A 16,045-nucleotide genomic window follows, 5' to 3' on the forward strand; every position below is an offset into this window, starting at 1 on the left:
GATCAATGAAAGCGAGCCCTTCATAAATAAGAGGAATTGCGGCTGGAGCATTGCGCTTGAACTCAATCCTTTTGAGTGTCTCGCCGTCTTGTCATGGCGAAATTGAGCCTTCATGTCGACGCCGTTGCATGATCCCTTTGGTGATAGACTACATAGGTTTCGTCTCCTAGCCAGGAGAGATCATTGTTTATTATACCACTGACTTACTGACTGGACTTGCAACATTTGTGTGATTCATAGTCGAGTTTACAGAGGTGTCCTGGATTCTTTGCCTAGGCATATGTCAACTCTCCCCAAAGACTGCATTACAGGGCGAACGGGTTATTGTATGACCTAGAAAATAGTTACAAATTGCTAGTTATTTATGTTCTGAATTGGAATGCGCGTTGTGGGCGAATATCCTTATATGAATGGTATCCTTCAACCCCTTGGACCTAGAGGATGAGGTTGTGGGAAGCCCAAACGTTCTTGTGGTCTTACCACAGCGCACGGTTTATGAGCAGATGAAATGCAAGCCATCTGGCGGGCAGGTTGTCCACACCCAGAGAACCTCCCAGTTTGCGAGGATTGCAGTGAGATCGGCCACTAGATACTAGTCGCATTGACTGAAGTCAAGGCAACTGAGAATAAGACAGATGCATATGAAACCCATTTGCACCTCAAAGGACTTTTACCCATCATATATATGAAGCTGCAATCATATCCTTTAAAAAACGACAAGTCTGAAAGTCTGAAGAGGTTGGTGCTTACCATGCAGGACTGGACATATAGTTTCAACGGAGAGGCTCTTATAATCCTCAGTAACAGTCTAAAAGTGATAAGAATCTCTACCGGGAGTTATGGTTTGCCCTAAAACGATGCAAATGGCAGTTTGAAGTACCGACTGTAGGTCAATTGGTTGACATTGTTGAATTTATACAAAGAGCTGTTATCATAAAGCGAGGATGAAGATATACAGGCTTGCCCGTCAACTGCTCCACGATGAATATAGGTAACAGCACACAGAGCTTAGAACCGACTATTGTTACAAAGGTAGCCTAGCCAAGCCGGCTTCCAGCATATGATACAAGAACTCAGAGTTCCTTCGCACACCAACCAGTCCAGAATGGTTGCAGGGTAAGACTTAGACTCCGTAAGTCGTTGAACATTCGGGATGTAACAATTACCACTTCACTCCAAAGAAGCTGAGTTTCTTGCCACCCTTGGAAGATGTTGTATCCTCTTGCTCGAGATAGATTCTGTCGTGACCTCTGATGTCGACAAAGAGATATTTGTATTCAAAGTCACTATGGCCGCGGTATTTGACCATATGAAGCCGTGCAATACCGTTGTTCTTGGGCCCATCAACCTAAGGCTGTTAATTTCTCTGGATCATGAAAAACCGTATTCGACGTACATAGAAATGCATCATTATATGCTGGTCCCCCCGAGCATCTGTCGTTTCCGTAGATCTAGCCAAGTCAGCAATTTGAGCTGTTTCCAAATGACGGCCAAGCTCACGCAACAGGACGCGCCCTCCTCCACTTATTGAATGTCTCGTCTCCATGTGCTGTAATCTTCTTGGAGTCGCCCATGAGTTCGATTATACGAGGGTCACGTTTGATCTTGTCAACTGCGCGGTTGAAGTTGGAGATCTTGCTATCAGGGGAGAAGACGTCTGTCCAGAGGAAATATCCTACACCGCCCTAGAAGAAGAACAGTGTTCGTCAATGCCACTTGTATGTGCTGTTGCAAAAACCACTTACAGTGAGGACGAGGCCAACCAGGATCATGCCAAAGTTGAAGCTCTGCTGCGTCGCTCTCACCGCCTTCTCTCCCACCGAGAGCTCTGTCCAAGGTACATATCCATTATCGTTGAACGGTGTCACTGCTCTTCGCTTCGATTTGGAGCCTTGAGGCGCTGCCCCTAAGCCTTGTTGTGTCGCATAGTATCTCGAGACATGGAAAGGTCGAAGCGTTGATGGGACGCCCCGGAAGGCTATTGATCCGGTCGCGATGAGATTTGTCGTCGTCGGTTTCATCCTGGCGATTCGACAATAGCCATTGTACAAAGACAATTGCCTTGATTGATTGATTGATTGATTGATTGCGAGTCAGCTAAACTGTGTGATCGAGCTGTTTAAGCTCAAGTTGCAGCGTTATTGCGGCTCCACCGCCGGGCAGAATTCGAGGTGGGGTTGCCAGTCGTGGCCAAAACAGGACTAGCGTCCGTCGATATGCCACCTTATCGACAACTGCCCTTGACTACACTTCTCCTTAATTCTCGACTCTGTCTTGTCCTGTCTTGTCTTAGCAATACGAAATACCCCCTCCAAATCCGATTCTGTCCTCTCTTTGACACGTCGCAAATACGCTAGGATATAACTCCCCTTTTCGCGGTCCCGAGACCTCTTCTGTTGCTGCCTTTCTGTGTCACCTCTATACTCCCGCCTTATTACGGCCTAATAGTCAAGATGAGCGCCCTTGCTTCAAAGCAGCAGTCGCTCAAGATCTTTGAGAAGTTAAAGACCAAGCCTGCGAACAAGGTATGTACCCATTTTTTGTTTCTACACTTTCAGTAGAGGCGTTAGCTGATCATTGCGCCTACTATCAGATCTGCTTCGACTGCGGCCAAAAGAACCCAACATGGACATCCGTCCCCTTTGGCATCTACCTCTGCCTTGATTGCTCCTCCAACCACCGAAACCTTGGTGTCCATATCTCATTTGTGCGATCAACGAACCTCGATCGTACGTAGACGCCAGCATATTCACTTTCTTACAAAAAGAGTGCTGACGAGTTGGAACAGAGTGGCAATGGGACCAGCTCCGAGTTATGAAGGTTGGCGGTAACGAGTCTGCCACCAAGTTCTTTCAGCAGAATGGCGGCACTGCGGCGCTCAACAGTAAGGATCCCAAGACGAAATACCAGTCTAATGCCGCCACCAAGTACAAGGATGAGCTCAAGCGCCGTGCTGCGCGAGATGCCCAGGAGTATGTTTCTGCGTCGCAAACGATACCCCTGTTTTCCAGCTGACATGTGTCTAGATATCCCAACGAGGTTGTCATTACTGATGCTACCGACGACGGCGCCGCTACCCCTGCTGGCGAACCTGACGATGACTTCTTCTCTTCTTGGGACAAGCCTGCCATCAAGCGACCTACTCCTCCTGTCTCTCGCACTGGAACCCCCCCTGTCGTCGGCCGCACTCCCTCTCCCTTCCTAAACTCCGGTAACGGCAAGGATATCGCTCGTACAGCTTCGCCTCTGTCCCGATCTTCCACCGGCGACAACAAGCCTGTCAGCCGAATCACTACTTCAGCCGCTCTACGCAAGACGACCACCTCCACCGGTCCCCGAAAAGCCAACGTTCTCGGTGCTAAGAAGACTACCAAGCTGGGCGCAAAGAAGGTCACCAGCGACGTGATTGACTTTGACGAGGCGGAGCGCAAAGCTAAGGAAGAGGCTGACCGAATTGCGAAGCTCGGTTATGATCCTGATGCTGAGGAGGATCCCGCGACCAAGAATGCCTCTGGATCTGGTGCCGCTATCATCTCTCCTACCCCCGCCAGCCCTAGCCGCGGCACAAGTTCATCGCATACTCGCCAGAAGTCTGACGCTGAAGTTGAGCGATTGGGCATGGGCATGGGCCGACTGGGATTCGGACAGATTGGTGGTCCCAAGGCTGCTGCTGCCCCCAAGAAGAATGCCGGAGGTTTTGGTTCCGTTGGACCTGTCAAGGCCGCTGCTGTTGGTAAGTTTAGAAAGAACACAAAGACATAAAAGGATACTAATTCGATTGTAGACGACTCAGAGCGATATGCTCGCGACAAGTTCGGTACGCAGAAGGGTATCTCATCTGACGAGTTCTTCGGAAAGGGTGCCTATGACCCCAACTCTCAGGCTGAGGCCAAGACCCGACTCCAAGGCTTCGAGGGCGCAACCGCCATTTCATCAAATGCCTACTTCGGCCGACCAGAGGATGAGCCCGAGGAAGAATACGGCGATCTCGAGTCTGCTGCCAAGGACTTTGTGCGCAAGTTTGGTATCACAGCTGGTGACGATCTTGAGAACCTCACACAGATGGCTGGCGAGGTGTCTTCACGACTCCAGGGAGCCATTCGATCATACCTCGGGAACTAGACGGACTTTTGCCCCCATTGGTTCGAGGTTTAGGTGTGTGCGTGACTGTTTCTCAAGCTGAGAAGCGTTCTGTTGGTGAAAAGGCAGCAGATGAGAAGAACAACCAAAAGGGACGTGCGTCTGTTCGATTATCACTACCGAGCGAGAATTGGTGCACGGAGAATATGCTCTTTGGCATGAATCTGGGGTCGGGATGCTTTTTGGAGCTGGCGTACGCGTGAAGTCAAAGTTGACTGCTTGGTTACTCGAAGTATGAAATAGATTTGATGTTTTCCTAGTTTATGAAATCAAAAACGTATCATTTTGGTTCATTGTGATAGTTGATGCACCTAAGAGAGCAGAGTGACCTTTACAAGGACAGATGGATATCTATTCAAGGAGACGTTATGAGGAATGCTGATCCAATTCAATTGAGGCTGTTGACGGTAAATCCAAGCAAGCTATGCTCGTAGTCTACAAATATACTAAAAAAGAAATCAAGGATAAATGACAAGACATGGTATCTTATAGGTTCTTTACAGCTTGGCAATCATCTTGTTGCCCCTTTGCAACCAGGCAACAGCATCGTCTACAAACTCATCCACGACAGCCTTAGCAGGCTTCTGCTCGTTGACGACAGCAGCACACTTGCCCATGAGGTAAGGTCGGTACTTGTCCAACAGATCCTCGTCGTCATCACTATCGTTGTCACTAGCAGCCTCGGCGAGCTTGTCGAGGTCAGCCTCGTAGGGGATAACTCCCTTGGCGACAAGCTCCTTGATCTCAGCCTGACGGTTGACCTCCCAGTCATTGATGTAGTCGTTGTTACGGACACGCATGGGACGGCCGGTCCAGATGATGGTGCGGATGTTGTCGTCGTGGCCAGATGTGCGGACGGCCTCCTTGTGAGCCTTGGGAGCACCGGCCTCGTCAGTGAGGATGAATCGAGTTCCGACCCAGACAGCGCCAGCACCCATCATGAGCGCAGCAGCGAGGAGCTGACCGTTGTGAATACCACCAGCAGCGATGACCTGGACGGGGCCGCCGGTGAGAGGAGACTTGTGCTTCTTGCAGATGTCGACAACAGCGGGGATGAGGACGGTTGTGGGGATATCGCCAGTGTGGCCACCACCCTCACCACCCTGAGCGCAAATGATGTCGACGCCGAGGTCAAGGCACTTCTGAACATGCTTGACGTGACCGATCATGTTCATGTAAACAATGCCATTGGCGTGGAGCTTGTCGACGACAGCCTTGGGGGGGACACCGACGGCAGAGACGAAGAGCTTAGCGCCCTCCTCGATGATAATGTCGACGAGCTCGTTGAGCTTACCCTTGGTGTAATCGTAGCTGCGAAGTCATATGTCAGCGCTTTGTTCGTCACTAGTGGGATGTGCATGTGATGGCAAAATCTCAAGGCCGAGGGCCCCCCGAATTTGGGGTGTCTGGACTTACTTGGTCTTGCGAGCGCTGCCGCCGACCTGGGGAAGGAGCAGATCAACACCGAAAGGAGCGTTCTTGTCGTTGAGGTAGCTCTTGAGCTCAGCGATTTGCTCGCGCAGCATGTCAGGAGTGTATCCGACACCACCAATGACACCGAGACCACCAGCGTTGGAGACAGCGGCAGCGAGCTTAGGGCCGGCGGCAACATTCATGCCCGCGAGGAGGACGGGATGCTGGATCTTGAAAAGATCGGTGATGGGGGTTCGGAGCTTCTCTGTGAGGGAGCGTGTTAGCGATCGCTGAGGAATCTGGAGATTGTGCTGATGACGTACGTGGTGAGGCCATGTTGTCTGCTTGTCTGCTTGTCTTGTCTAGATGATGCTGTCGTGTCGCGTCTTGAGTTCTGGTGGTGGAATCAGGAGCTAGATTGGATTGATAAAGGAACGGGAGAATCGAGAGTTGGAGAAGAAATCCGGGGTATTAAAAGAATCAGCAGATAGAGAGGGGGTTTCGCAGGGAAAGAGGTTAGAAGCACGGTTCGCGATGGCAGGAACTACGAGGGAGGGACCACATGCCGAGGTCTAGTCTCCAGAGTCTCGTCCCAGGCTGAGCAGGAAGAGTGTGGAGTAGGAGCAGTTCCCGCATTGGGGATAGTGTCACTTTGAATCCGGGGAAGATGCCTCGGGACGAAAGAGGAGAAGCTGTTAACAATTTTGAAATGGAGTGGAAATGGCCTGACTGATAGCAGCGGAACTCGGTAAAGCCGAAGCACCTGCTAAAATGATTTTGCTGTTCTTTTTCGTTCTCCCTGGGTTTTCTCAAAGACTCGAACCTACCTACCCAAAATGGCAAACTTAGTAATCTATCAACGTCTCTGACATGTGCTCGGTGCTAACGGCAGAAACTACCTACAGTCAGCAAAGACCAAGACTCAAAAGACCCCGTGACATGAATCATGACGACCACCTCACATGGGAAACCAATGCATCTCATCCCCGTACAGTCAGCTCGGAAATGCAAGAGCTCAACCGCGTAGCCCTATGCCGCTCTCGTCAGCTTATTTTCTCCGCCAAAAAAGTATCGCAACGTCCGCTACAGCCCCATTGTACTCAGCCCTTTACTTGTAGATTTCAACAGCTGTTAGCACCGTCCGTTGAGATTCTAATCCCACCCCCGGTGTCTCTTTAACGCAAATTTTCTCGGCCTCAATCCTCCGAACTCACTCAACAACATGCTCTGAATCGTCAGTCATGTAGCTGAAGCAGCACCACTCACCATGAGACAACCTCTTCTCCCACCGCGATTGCTTGCTCAGAGCCTCAGAAGCAACGGCCACAATGCTTCTTCCGGCTCTGCTCGGGCTTTCGCCACTGCATCGCGATGTTCGTTGACGTCAACAAGGCCTCACCAGCGATCTTATTTCCATCATGCGCGCCTTCGCCCTCTTGTAAGGCGCAACATGCCTGATCTTAAGCGCAATGCCTGTGGATGTGCTTGCGCAAGCGGAGGTGGCTGTGGGAGCAGCGGACCGCAAAAGAAGACGGCGTATATCGCTCTTGGAAGCAATATGGGAGACAGAGTTGCTGAGATTGAGCGGGCATGCAATGAGATGGACCGCCGAGGAACCAAAGTCAAGAGGACCAGCAGCCTCTGGGAGACAGAGCCCATGTATGTTACCGACCAGGATCGCTTCGTCAACGGCGCTTGTGAAGTATGTATATCAAAAACGTCCGTTCGCGTTCCCGCGCTGACGAATCCGCTAGGTCGAGACAGAACTTGACCCTATAGCTCTTCTAGATCAACTGCAAGCCATTGAGAATGACATGGGGCGAAAGAAGGTCATCGACAAGGGTCCGCGTAACATTGATTTGGACATACTTCTTTACGGCGACGAAAAGGTTGACCACGAGCGGCTCAAGATTCCCCATATCGGCATATTGGAGCGAGAGTTTGTTCTCAGACCCCTGGCCGAGTACGTTGCACAGAAAAACACAATCGAGGTATTCTAACGGCAAGTTGCAGACTCATTCCGGCAAAATCATTGGATCCGACGAAACCGTGGAAGCTCATTCAGGATAATCTAAATGAGCTGCCCCTTGGCGAGCCATTGTCTTCCATGACACCGCTTTCTTCGACGGCAGGTTCTTTGACGCCCCTTGCTGCAAAGCGCAAGACCCATGTCATGGGCATTCTCAACTTGACGCCGGATTCGTTTTCAGATGGTGGCTTTCACGATAGAGATAACCTCGCTCAGACCATTATGAATATGGTCAAGAACGGAACTTCGATTATCGATGTTGGCGGCCAGTCAACTGCCCCTGGTCGACCAGAAGTATCAGCAGAGGAAGAGGCATCCCGTGTTGTGCCTGCGGTCCAGCTTATTCGATCGCTTCCTGAAGCTCGTGATGTGGCTATCAGCATTGACACGTATCGTGCATCCGTTGCCGAGGAAGCTATTGCCAGTGGAGCAGATATCATCAACGACGTTTCGGCTGGTCTGCTGGACCCAGATATGCTTTCTACCGTCGGCCGTCTTGAGAAGACGATATGTCTGATGCATATGCGCGGCACGCCGCAGACCATGACAAAGTTGACCTCGTATCCAGACGGACTTATTCCGACAGTAGCATCTGAGCTTCTCGAGCGCGTAGCAGCGGCCGAGGCAGCGGGTATCCGGCGGTGGCGCATGATTCTGGACCCGGGTATCGGCTTCGCCAAGACGGGAGAGCAGAACCTCGAGATTCTTCGACGGCTGGAGGAGCTACGATACTGGCCGGGGCTTCAGGGCCTGCCGTGGCTAGTTGGCTCGAGCCGGAAGACATTTGTCGGCAAGATCACAGGGGTCACGGAGCCGAAGCAACGGACGTGGGGCACGGCGGCGACGGTGGCAGCGGCGGTTCAGGGCGGTGCGGATATAGTGAGGGTACACGACACGCAAGAGATGGGCATGGTGGCCAAGATGGCTGATGCTATCTGGAGGGCATGAGACTATGAGTAGGAAGAAAGAGTGCAGTTGGTTGTCTACGGTGTGTGTGTGTGTGTGTGTGTGTTGAATATGCATGAATGAGTATAGAAATGCATATGCAGAACCTGAAGGGAGGCATCTAGATTTAATCAGTGGTCAATTCCTTTTGATATCAGCATTCTTTACTGTCCATTTATACCCAGCCTCGAATTGATTTTTCCAAGCCCAAAATCACATCACATAACCTTTTGGTTAACTGACTGACTCGTGAATCGGGAGTCGTATTGAATTTTCTCACGTTAGACTGTTCTGTCTGTCATATATCAGAATCTCATGCCCTTGCGAGTCACACCACCCTAGACCAGGCTCAGGTCCTGACCCCGGCCGATTTCAAGTCCCTTGTAGGGTCTGCCCTCTCGTAGCCTCTATTTTCAAACCGGCGTCCGAGGAAGGCCTCATGAGTGGGGACAGAGTAGCCAAGGGAGGCAGGGATGCGTCACCGGTGAAAAGAGCTGCATGAGCCTCAAATCCAGGGTTGGGGGACTTTCTCTTGGCGTTGATTAGTAGTAGTAGTAGTAGTAGTAGTAGTAGTAGTAGTAGTAGAGACAGTGAGATAAAAAGCGAAGAAGACGAGGGAAAAAAAGTGCCTGGGGGCTGTCCCACCAAATTGACAAGTCCCTTTTTTCCAAGGGTCTCTTTTCTTTTTTGTGAATTGAGCATTAGCGTATCGCATGTGCCAAGCCTGCGTCATCGCCGGAGATGGAAAAGAGGTTCATTTACTGAAGATTGTGTGTTGGTATCGATCCGTGTCTGTACAGTGAGTGAGTGAGTGAGAAGTAGTAGTAGTTCGGGTACGGAGTACATCATAATAAAAGGTCTCGGCTGAAAAGAGGGGGCCAGAATTAGCATTCCTAGGTAGTTGGTAGGCAGTAGGTAATAGCGAGATCAAAGGCCGAAAAGGCGAGAGGACAATATAAATCTAAAAAAGCATCCATCGTATCTTGGAAATCTTGGCCCTAACTAAACTCGCGACTTCGTTCTGTTCCTCGGCGTTTGGCGTTCTCTGTCTGTCTGATTCTGTGCCTGCAAACATGAATGTGATTGGTTGTAGGCGAGAATCTGCATGTGTAACTCGCATTCGGCTGCTGTGTAACCACGGGGAGATGGAGGCTGCAGAAATCACCCGCCTCGGTCGACAATAGGAGGGTGTCGAGGTGTCAACAGGAGAGGCCCCGACCGGGTACTCGGTGACATGGAGGTGAGGGGTAAAATGCATTCAAGAGCAAAGTACATGTACATTTCACTTCATTTGCTTTTTTTCTAGGTACTATAGCCTGTGGAATATCAATGGATGCCTTGGTGTCTTGCTTTGATGCACTGCAGAGAGAGACAACTCACGGCTTATAGGCAGGCTATCTATCTACTGACCCTATCTATCCACCTAACTTCATATTAATGACTCTCCAAGTGACGCGCATGGTAGCATCGATCTCTCTTTCTGTAGCCGTCTGTACTCTCTCTCAGCAGCAGCAGCAGCAGCAGCAGCAGCAGCAGCAGCAGTAGTAGTCTGTACTGGTCAATCACACCTCTTGGCCCTCTGGTAACCCCCGCGCCTACACTAGCCAATGCGAGAAATACATGCTTGCAGCCGGGGTCGTTCTTCTCAGAAGAGGCGAGGTAGGGGTTCTCGTTATAAGGTTCACTGACCTGATCGCTTCCATCGACAGATATCTCCGAGGCCCTTGTCCACTGCGACTGTACCTACTGTTGTGCTGCACGTGTGCTGTACTGTACTGTCCCCTGTTCGTCCTGTTTGATTTTCTACCAACGAGTCCGAGCCAACAATCTGCCAACACTGGACCAAAACATCTCTCTCCTCTCTCTCAACCCGATAAACACCACGCAGATTGTCTCATCCGTATCTGCAGCTTCTAATTCAATTGTCTATCGTAACATGTAATTAAATCTCCGAGCCGCGTTAGTCTCCACTCTCTGCGATCCAGAACTTCACGATACATACTCCGTACTTACTTTACTTTCCTAGCGTCGATCCACCCCCAAACTCTCTCTCTGTCTCTCTCTTCAGCAGGTATGTACCTCACAGTCCAATGTAGGTCGTGAGCAGAGCATGTACAGTATGTACCTAAAAGAGAAGAGCTGATCATTTCCGCGTGACAAGCCTCATTCCATCATCTCGCATCTTGTCTCCGCCCAAAATGACAAGAAGAGAAATAATTCATCTTCCAGTATTGGATGGGTACTCCCGCTCTGTGCATGCTCGGCCTGTCGCGACCTTCACTTCACTCTTTTTTTTTTTTTTTAGGCCCTCTTCTGTTTTCGTTATCCCCTCTCAATCTCCGTAGAATAGAACTAAACTAACTGCAAAAACGTCAAGGCGTCTTGCTCTGCGATTTGAATTCTCGGTCCGGCCCATTCCCGCCGGCGAAAAAAAAAAACGTTGTTTTGTTGATTTTAGCGTCCGGACGGTAACCTTAATCGAACTAACCTTAGCCTCAACCGCGCAACCTCAATCTCAAACAAACAATACCCCGTTTTTGTCGATACACATACATACACACTTACATACCTACTTACAGTGGATGGATGCTTGTGCATACTACGTAGACCACTGATGTGACATAGCAAGGGTGGCGAATAGCCTAGCAGCAGCACCCTTGCATCTAAAACAGTCGCAAAATGCATGCACCTCTGGACCATCGTAGATACAGCCTCCATCTGCAACCTCGAATCTCGACTCCAGAGCCAATGCCTGAGGACCAAAAAGACTGCTCTGTAGTGTGAGATCTTGGCTTGGTCACTTTGTTGAGGCCCTGTTAATTTCCTCAAAGGGTCATTCTTGCGAGTCAATCATTACACACCAGTCTCATTCATCTTTATCAATGAAAGTTGTCATTATAAGGCCAGACGGAAATCAAGAGAGTGGCATTCAACCACATCTAGCTAGCCCATCCACCCATCCACCCATCCATGCCATACAGCACCATGGGGCCCTGCATTCCGTCAGATTTCATTAGGCACAGCACTCCACCGTGACCCTCGCGGATGCACCAGAGGGAAACCGGGTTGTCATTGAATAGATGCCCTGCTAGGACCCAATCATGTATGCGACATGACTGTGTCTTGATCCTGTTATCCTTGTATTCTCGACTTATCCCTCTACCTGTGAGTGTCCTTGTGTCTCAACGCCATCCTCCCACTTGATGCTTCAGCCCCCACCCTCCATCCATCGCCTTCTCCTGTAAGCTGGACTACCCATCAACTTCCCGGACAGGCTTTGAAAGCCATTAGCCATATGGCCAAACATGGAGCCAAGTATCCACAGTCAACAGGCCCCGGTATCCTGCCACAAGAAGAGGATAGGATAGGAAAGAAGTGAAATGACAAGAATTACATTCAGTTAACAAGTTCCAAAAACAGACTGACGAAACAATGTGCCATAAGAAGTGAAGAAAAAGAAAAATGCACCCTGGGTATCCTCCTTTCTTCCATTCGCCCCCCAAAAACAGAAAGAGAGAGAGAGAAAATAAGACCAGCTGATCTCACGTTTTCATGTCTGTCCTGTTGTCTCATTTTGCTGCTGCTGCTGCTGCTGCTGTTGTTGCTGCCATTGCCGCTATTGATGTTCTGCTCCTCGTACAATCTCTCACACCATGCTGCTTTTGCTCGCCCATGAAATGTCAGGTAACACCTGGCATCTAGTTTCTCCAGCTTTCTTGTCGTACACGTCGTTATGATTCGCGGCTTTTCTGCCCGTCCTTGCGTATCCGAGGCCACTCTCCTCGCAAAGTACTAATATGTTATCAGGCGAAGGAGATCCTAGGGTTTGAAACCCAAACTTATGCAATGCTATGCTCGTATTCTTGCTCCAGACTATGCCGATGTTTGTTTCGTGATTTTTACCTTTATTTTTCTTCCACTTTTAGGCCACAGGCTGGACTCCGTAACGCCTTAGTATGGTCTGTTAACGCCGCCAACTTCGAAACTGCAATTTTCATAGCATCTGGTAGCAGCCAATCATGATGTCATGGTCATGTTGATGCCGGACGACGGGATGGGGTAGTACCCGCTCGAGGTTGACTTGCCCTCGAAGGGCCCCGGCGGACGATCATTAATCTGAGCTGGTGGGTGGAAGATGCTGGGTAGAGCGGCGCCGTCGTAGTCATGCTTGATCTTGCCACTCATGTCCATCCCGGTGGCCATGTGCGGCACAACGTTATGATCGCGCTCCCCACGGGGGTTGAATAGCTCGATCCGGTCGCTCTGCGCCTCGTACATTGGGGCTGGATAGTACTGGTACTCTCGGGTCGTGACGATGGCCTTGGAATCCTCCTGAGGAATCATCGACTCGTGCGGTATATCGTGATGACGGACCCCATAGAGGCTGCTGCGTGCGTCGAAACCACCTGTCGCGTAGCTTGGACCACCCATCATGGGATTGTTGAAGTCGGCCATGCCGCTGACGGTGTAGCCTCCCATGTTGCCCGACGACCCTCCAGGTCCGCTGCTTTGGCTTCCGCGTCTGTCGTTTTGATAGTGGCCCGGCGAGCGGCCTCGGACGATCATCTTGGCCGACTTGCGTGTGGCTATCTTGACGTATTGATCACCACTGCTCTGATTAGCTACCTCGCCCCAGAGCTCGACAACCAGTTGGTAGTATTGCTGAGCAGCTCTGCGTTTCCCGTTGTTCTGGGTAGCTTGCTTGAACTGAATGCGCTCAAACGTGTGCTCTGTGGGTAACTGTTGGCTGCCGGGCTGATTGCTGAAATTGTCGGGGTAAACAGGACGATTGGGTACGACCGACTCTGAGAACATGCCCATATGGTGGTGGTGGCTTGTCTGTGGGGGCTTGTTGCTGAGCCGAACTTTTTCAGGCTTCATTATGGGCCCCTTGTCTCTCTTTGGCGTATGCTGTACCAGCTCGATGTTGTGCTGCTCATTGTCGGAGACAACTGCGGAGATAGACATGGCGAATCCAAAGATCGGAACGGGTTGTGATGAGCCACTAGCAGTGTACTGGATAGTAACGTTGGGGATGTGAGGGCTCAGAGAAAAGGAGCAGACGCAAGAGAAGTAGTTTCTGCGATAACACGTCCACTCATTCTCCGATAAAAAGAAGCCCTTGTCAATGATACCTGAGATATCCACCTTGACAGGTGTTCCTGCGCCATCGTTGTATTGAAGGCTTCCTAGCATATGAACTGCTTGCAGGGGGGGAATGTTGTTCTGAGCCGGCCTACCGCCGTACCCGTTGGAGGCCATGCTTGGAGCCGAGAAGTCCGCGTTGGGGCTTGTTGTTGGCGACAGTGGATGTCTTCCTCTTGGCTGCGTGGCAAAGGAGGGCGATCGAACAGAATGCTCGGATGGCCTCCTAAACCCCGGTGTGGCAGGACCGTACTGTTCTCGAGTACTGATCGGGGGACCAGGGTGCGGGAGGCCTGAGGTGCGATGTGAAGGGGGATAGGGATGTGCCATCCCCGTCGTAGATGAGTTGCTGCCGGCAGCAGTCAGTTCCTACTCTGTCTGCAATGCTCGATAGAGCTTGTCTTCGGCGTATATCATAATCTGTCCAACCCAGCTCATGTCTCTGTCTTTGCTTGTACACAGGAGAAGAGATGACCAGAGGAGAAGGAGAGCCAAAGGAAAAGAGACAAGAGAAGTCTGAGATCTGATGGGTATGATGTGTGGTTGTGACGGAATCCTCAATCTGGGTGGTGAGGAAGAGAGGAGTATGTGAGGGCTAAGAGACTTAAGAATGAAGAGGAAAGAAGAGGACGTACTTGGAACCCAGTCGAGAACGGACGTCTATACCCGGGTAGAGATGATGATGACCAGCCGCTTGAGACTGGAATAAGGCACTTCCGTCCTGGGGGTACTGCGCGGTAGAGCTGAGAACAGGCGGGTGGAATAGGTTTAAGAGCGACGAAGGTTGAGAGGGCTCTATCGTCAAAGAAGTACTGGCCTCTTGCGGGTATCTGGCGGCTCATCAGCAAGGCGACCTCAGGCTGACCAGAGAGCAGCAAGAACAGAAGAAGTGAGTAGCGATAACGTCAGGTAGACAGGTAGGTTACGGGACGGCAGTGGCAGTTGGCAGTGGCAGCGACAACGGCAAAAGGACGCGGCCACAGAGATGCTGTATTGCCATGTCCTGGAAATACAGTGTTCCCAGTGTCACAGCTTGAGGTGCACGCCAGGTAATACTGTCGGCGGTTGGTGTGCCACAAAACCCGCCGAGCAGTTTCGAGAGGCTACAAAGACGGCCAATGCAGCAGCTCGCGACACTGTCACTGGCACTGGCAATATACGACACTGGCGCTGGGCGCTGACACGGGGCAGCGTGTAGTCAATGTGGAATAGGTAGGTAGATGCAGACTGCAGTGTAGGCAAGGTAGGCAGTGGGCGTGCAAAAGGGGAGGAGTAGACAGCAAGTAGCAGTAAGCGGAAACTCGAATAAAGTAGCAATGTAGCCAGTGAATGGGTGGGATAGGGTTGGAAGGATACTAGGACTAGTTTCCGGACAAGGTAGCGAATACCACACCCCGGGCGTCAATGTCAAAACAAAAAGAGCTATCCATTGCTTTGTGACAAGCCACCGAGAGAGATCCGAATGAACGGGATGCCAGAGAGCGAGCGAGCGAGCAAGTACCGTGAGAGCCTGTGAGACGCATGCACTCACTGGCCAGCTTGGGAATCTTCAGCACCTCAAGCGAATAAAGGCGGCAGGGGATCGCTCCGCCGGCAACAACAGGGGATATAATATTGAAGAGCCCAGAGAGGGGAGGCTGGGTTGGGGATCTTGCGTAATAATTAAAGAATGGGGAATGGAATGCTTGACAGAAAATGGCTGACAGGGCTGCTCTCGCTGCCAGTTACTCCAGCTGTGATGGAACCCTGCCTGACATCGTTCTAGCAGGATAATATTTGGGTAGATGAGATCGAGGCAACGCAGTAATTGAATGGTTCGGTAACGTGCGAGGGGATTGCGTGAGGGAACTTCCCTCAGTTTGATGGTTTCACAAATCTAGTGGGGTTTCCCTCGAGCATAAGAGAGACAGACAATGGTCATGGTCAGGTTGATGAATGGACTAAGACATAGCAAAAAGAAAAGAAAGGCGACAGGGGTGGTTCTGTAGCGATAGGCAAGGGGAATTGAAGATAGTGAGTTGCTAATGAGTTATGGGCTATCAGCTCTTCCCGGAGCCTGACTTAAAGCCGCCACCAAGGTTGAGGCCCGCCAGAACAGCTGAAGAAGTGTACTGAAATGACGGCCGATATGTAGGGAAGGTAAAAACTATTGTTTTTAGAGAAATATACAATGGTGACTTTCAGAGAACTGTAACTCGACCTTTGCCACCAATGACATGGGTATCCTTAGTTTGGTTGGGCTACGGAGTCTTGGGCAAAGAATGGCCCCTGCTCCTAGCTCACAACTCGTGAACAAGGCCGAACCACTCATCATCGCGAAGTCCATGGGGAATTGTCAAGTGCAACATGACTGGTTCGACAGAAGCTACACAG

The 16,045-nt window shown here is 50.8% G+C and overlaps 5 protein-coding genes across 5 annotated transcripts; 2 read left to right on the forward strand and 3 right to left on the reverse strand.

Annotated features, from left to right (window-relative positions):
- Positions 1-1,162: 1,162 nt before the first annotated feature.
- Positions 1,163-2,021, reverse strand: FPRO_02713 (Mitochondrial import inner membrane translocase subunit TIM21; the record flags this gene model as incomplete). Its single annotated transcript, XM_031227156.1, has 4 exons — positions 1,163-1,348; positions 1,397-1,451; positions 1,501-1,685; positions 1,746-2,021. The coding sequence occupies 4 exons, from the start codon at positions 2,019-2,021 to the stop codon at positions 1,163-1,165; spliced, it is 702 nt and encodes a 233-aa protein (XP_031077620.1).
- Positions 2,022-2,453: 432 nt separating this feature from the next.
- Positions 2,454-4,122, forward strand: FPRO_02712 (uncharacterized protein; the record flags this gene model as incomplete). The annotated part of the gene is made up of 5 exons (XM_031227157.1): positions 2,454-2,525; positions 2,594-2,729; positions 2,789-2,972; positions 3,027-3,733; positions 3,785-4,122. 5 exons carry the CDS (start codon positions 2,454-2,456, stop codon positions 4,120-4,122), a joined length of 1,437 nt encoding a protein of 478 aa, XP_031077621.1.
- A 515-nt stretch (positions 4,123-4,637) lies between these two features.
- On the reverse strand, positions 4,638-5,889 carry FPRO_02711 (uncharacterized protein; the record flags this gene model as incomplete). The annotated part of the gene is made up of 3 exons (XM_031227158.1): positions 4,638-5,451; positions 5,557-5,818; positions 5,877-5,889. The coding sequence occupies 3 exons, from the start codon at positions 5,887-5,889 to the stop codon at positions 4,638-4,640; spliced, it is 1,089 nt and encodes a 362-aa protein (XP_031077622.1).
- Positions 5,890-6,820: 931 nt separating this feature from the next.
- Positions 6,821-8,530, forward strand: FPRO_02710 (putative multifunctional folic acid synthesis protein; the record flags this gene model as incomplete). Its single annotated transcript, XM_031227159.1, has 3 exons — positions 6,821-7,255; positions 7,308-7,516; positions 7,567-8,530. The coding sequence occupies 3 exons, from the start codon at positions 6,821-6,823 to the stop codon at positions 8,528-8,530; spliced, it is 1,608 nt and encodes a 535-aa protein (XP_031077623.1).
- A 4,014-nt stretch (positions 8,531-12,544) lies between these two features.
- FPRO_02709 (uncharacterized protein) lies at positions 12,545-14,672 on the reverse strand (the record flags this gene model as incomplete). The annotated part of the gene is made up of 3 exons (XM_031227160.1): positions 12,545-14,021; positions 14,308-14,502; positions 14,599-14,672. 3 exons carry the CDS (start codon positions 14,670-14,672, stop codon positions 12,545-12,547), a joined length of 1,746 nt encoding a protein of 581 aa, XP_031077624.1.
- Positions 14,673-16,045: the final 1,373 nt, after the last annotated feature.

The sequence above is a fragment of the Fusarium proliferatum genome, assembly GCF_900067095.1.
Source record: "Fusarium proliferatum ET1 genome assembly, contig: FPRO_scaffold002, whole genome shotgun sequence".
Taxonomy (NCBI): Eukaryota; Fungi; Ascomycota; class Sordariomycetes; order Hypocreales; family Nectriaceae; genus Fusarium; species Fusarium proliferatum.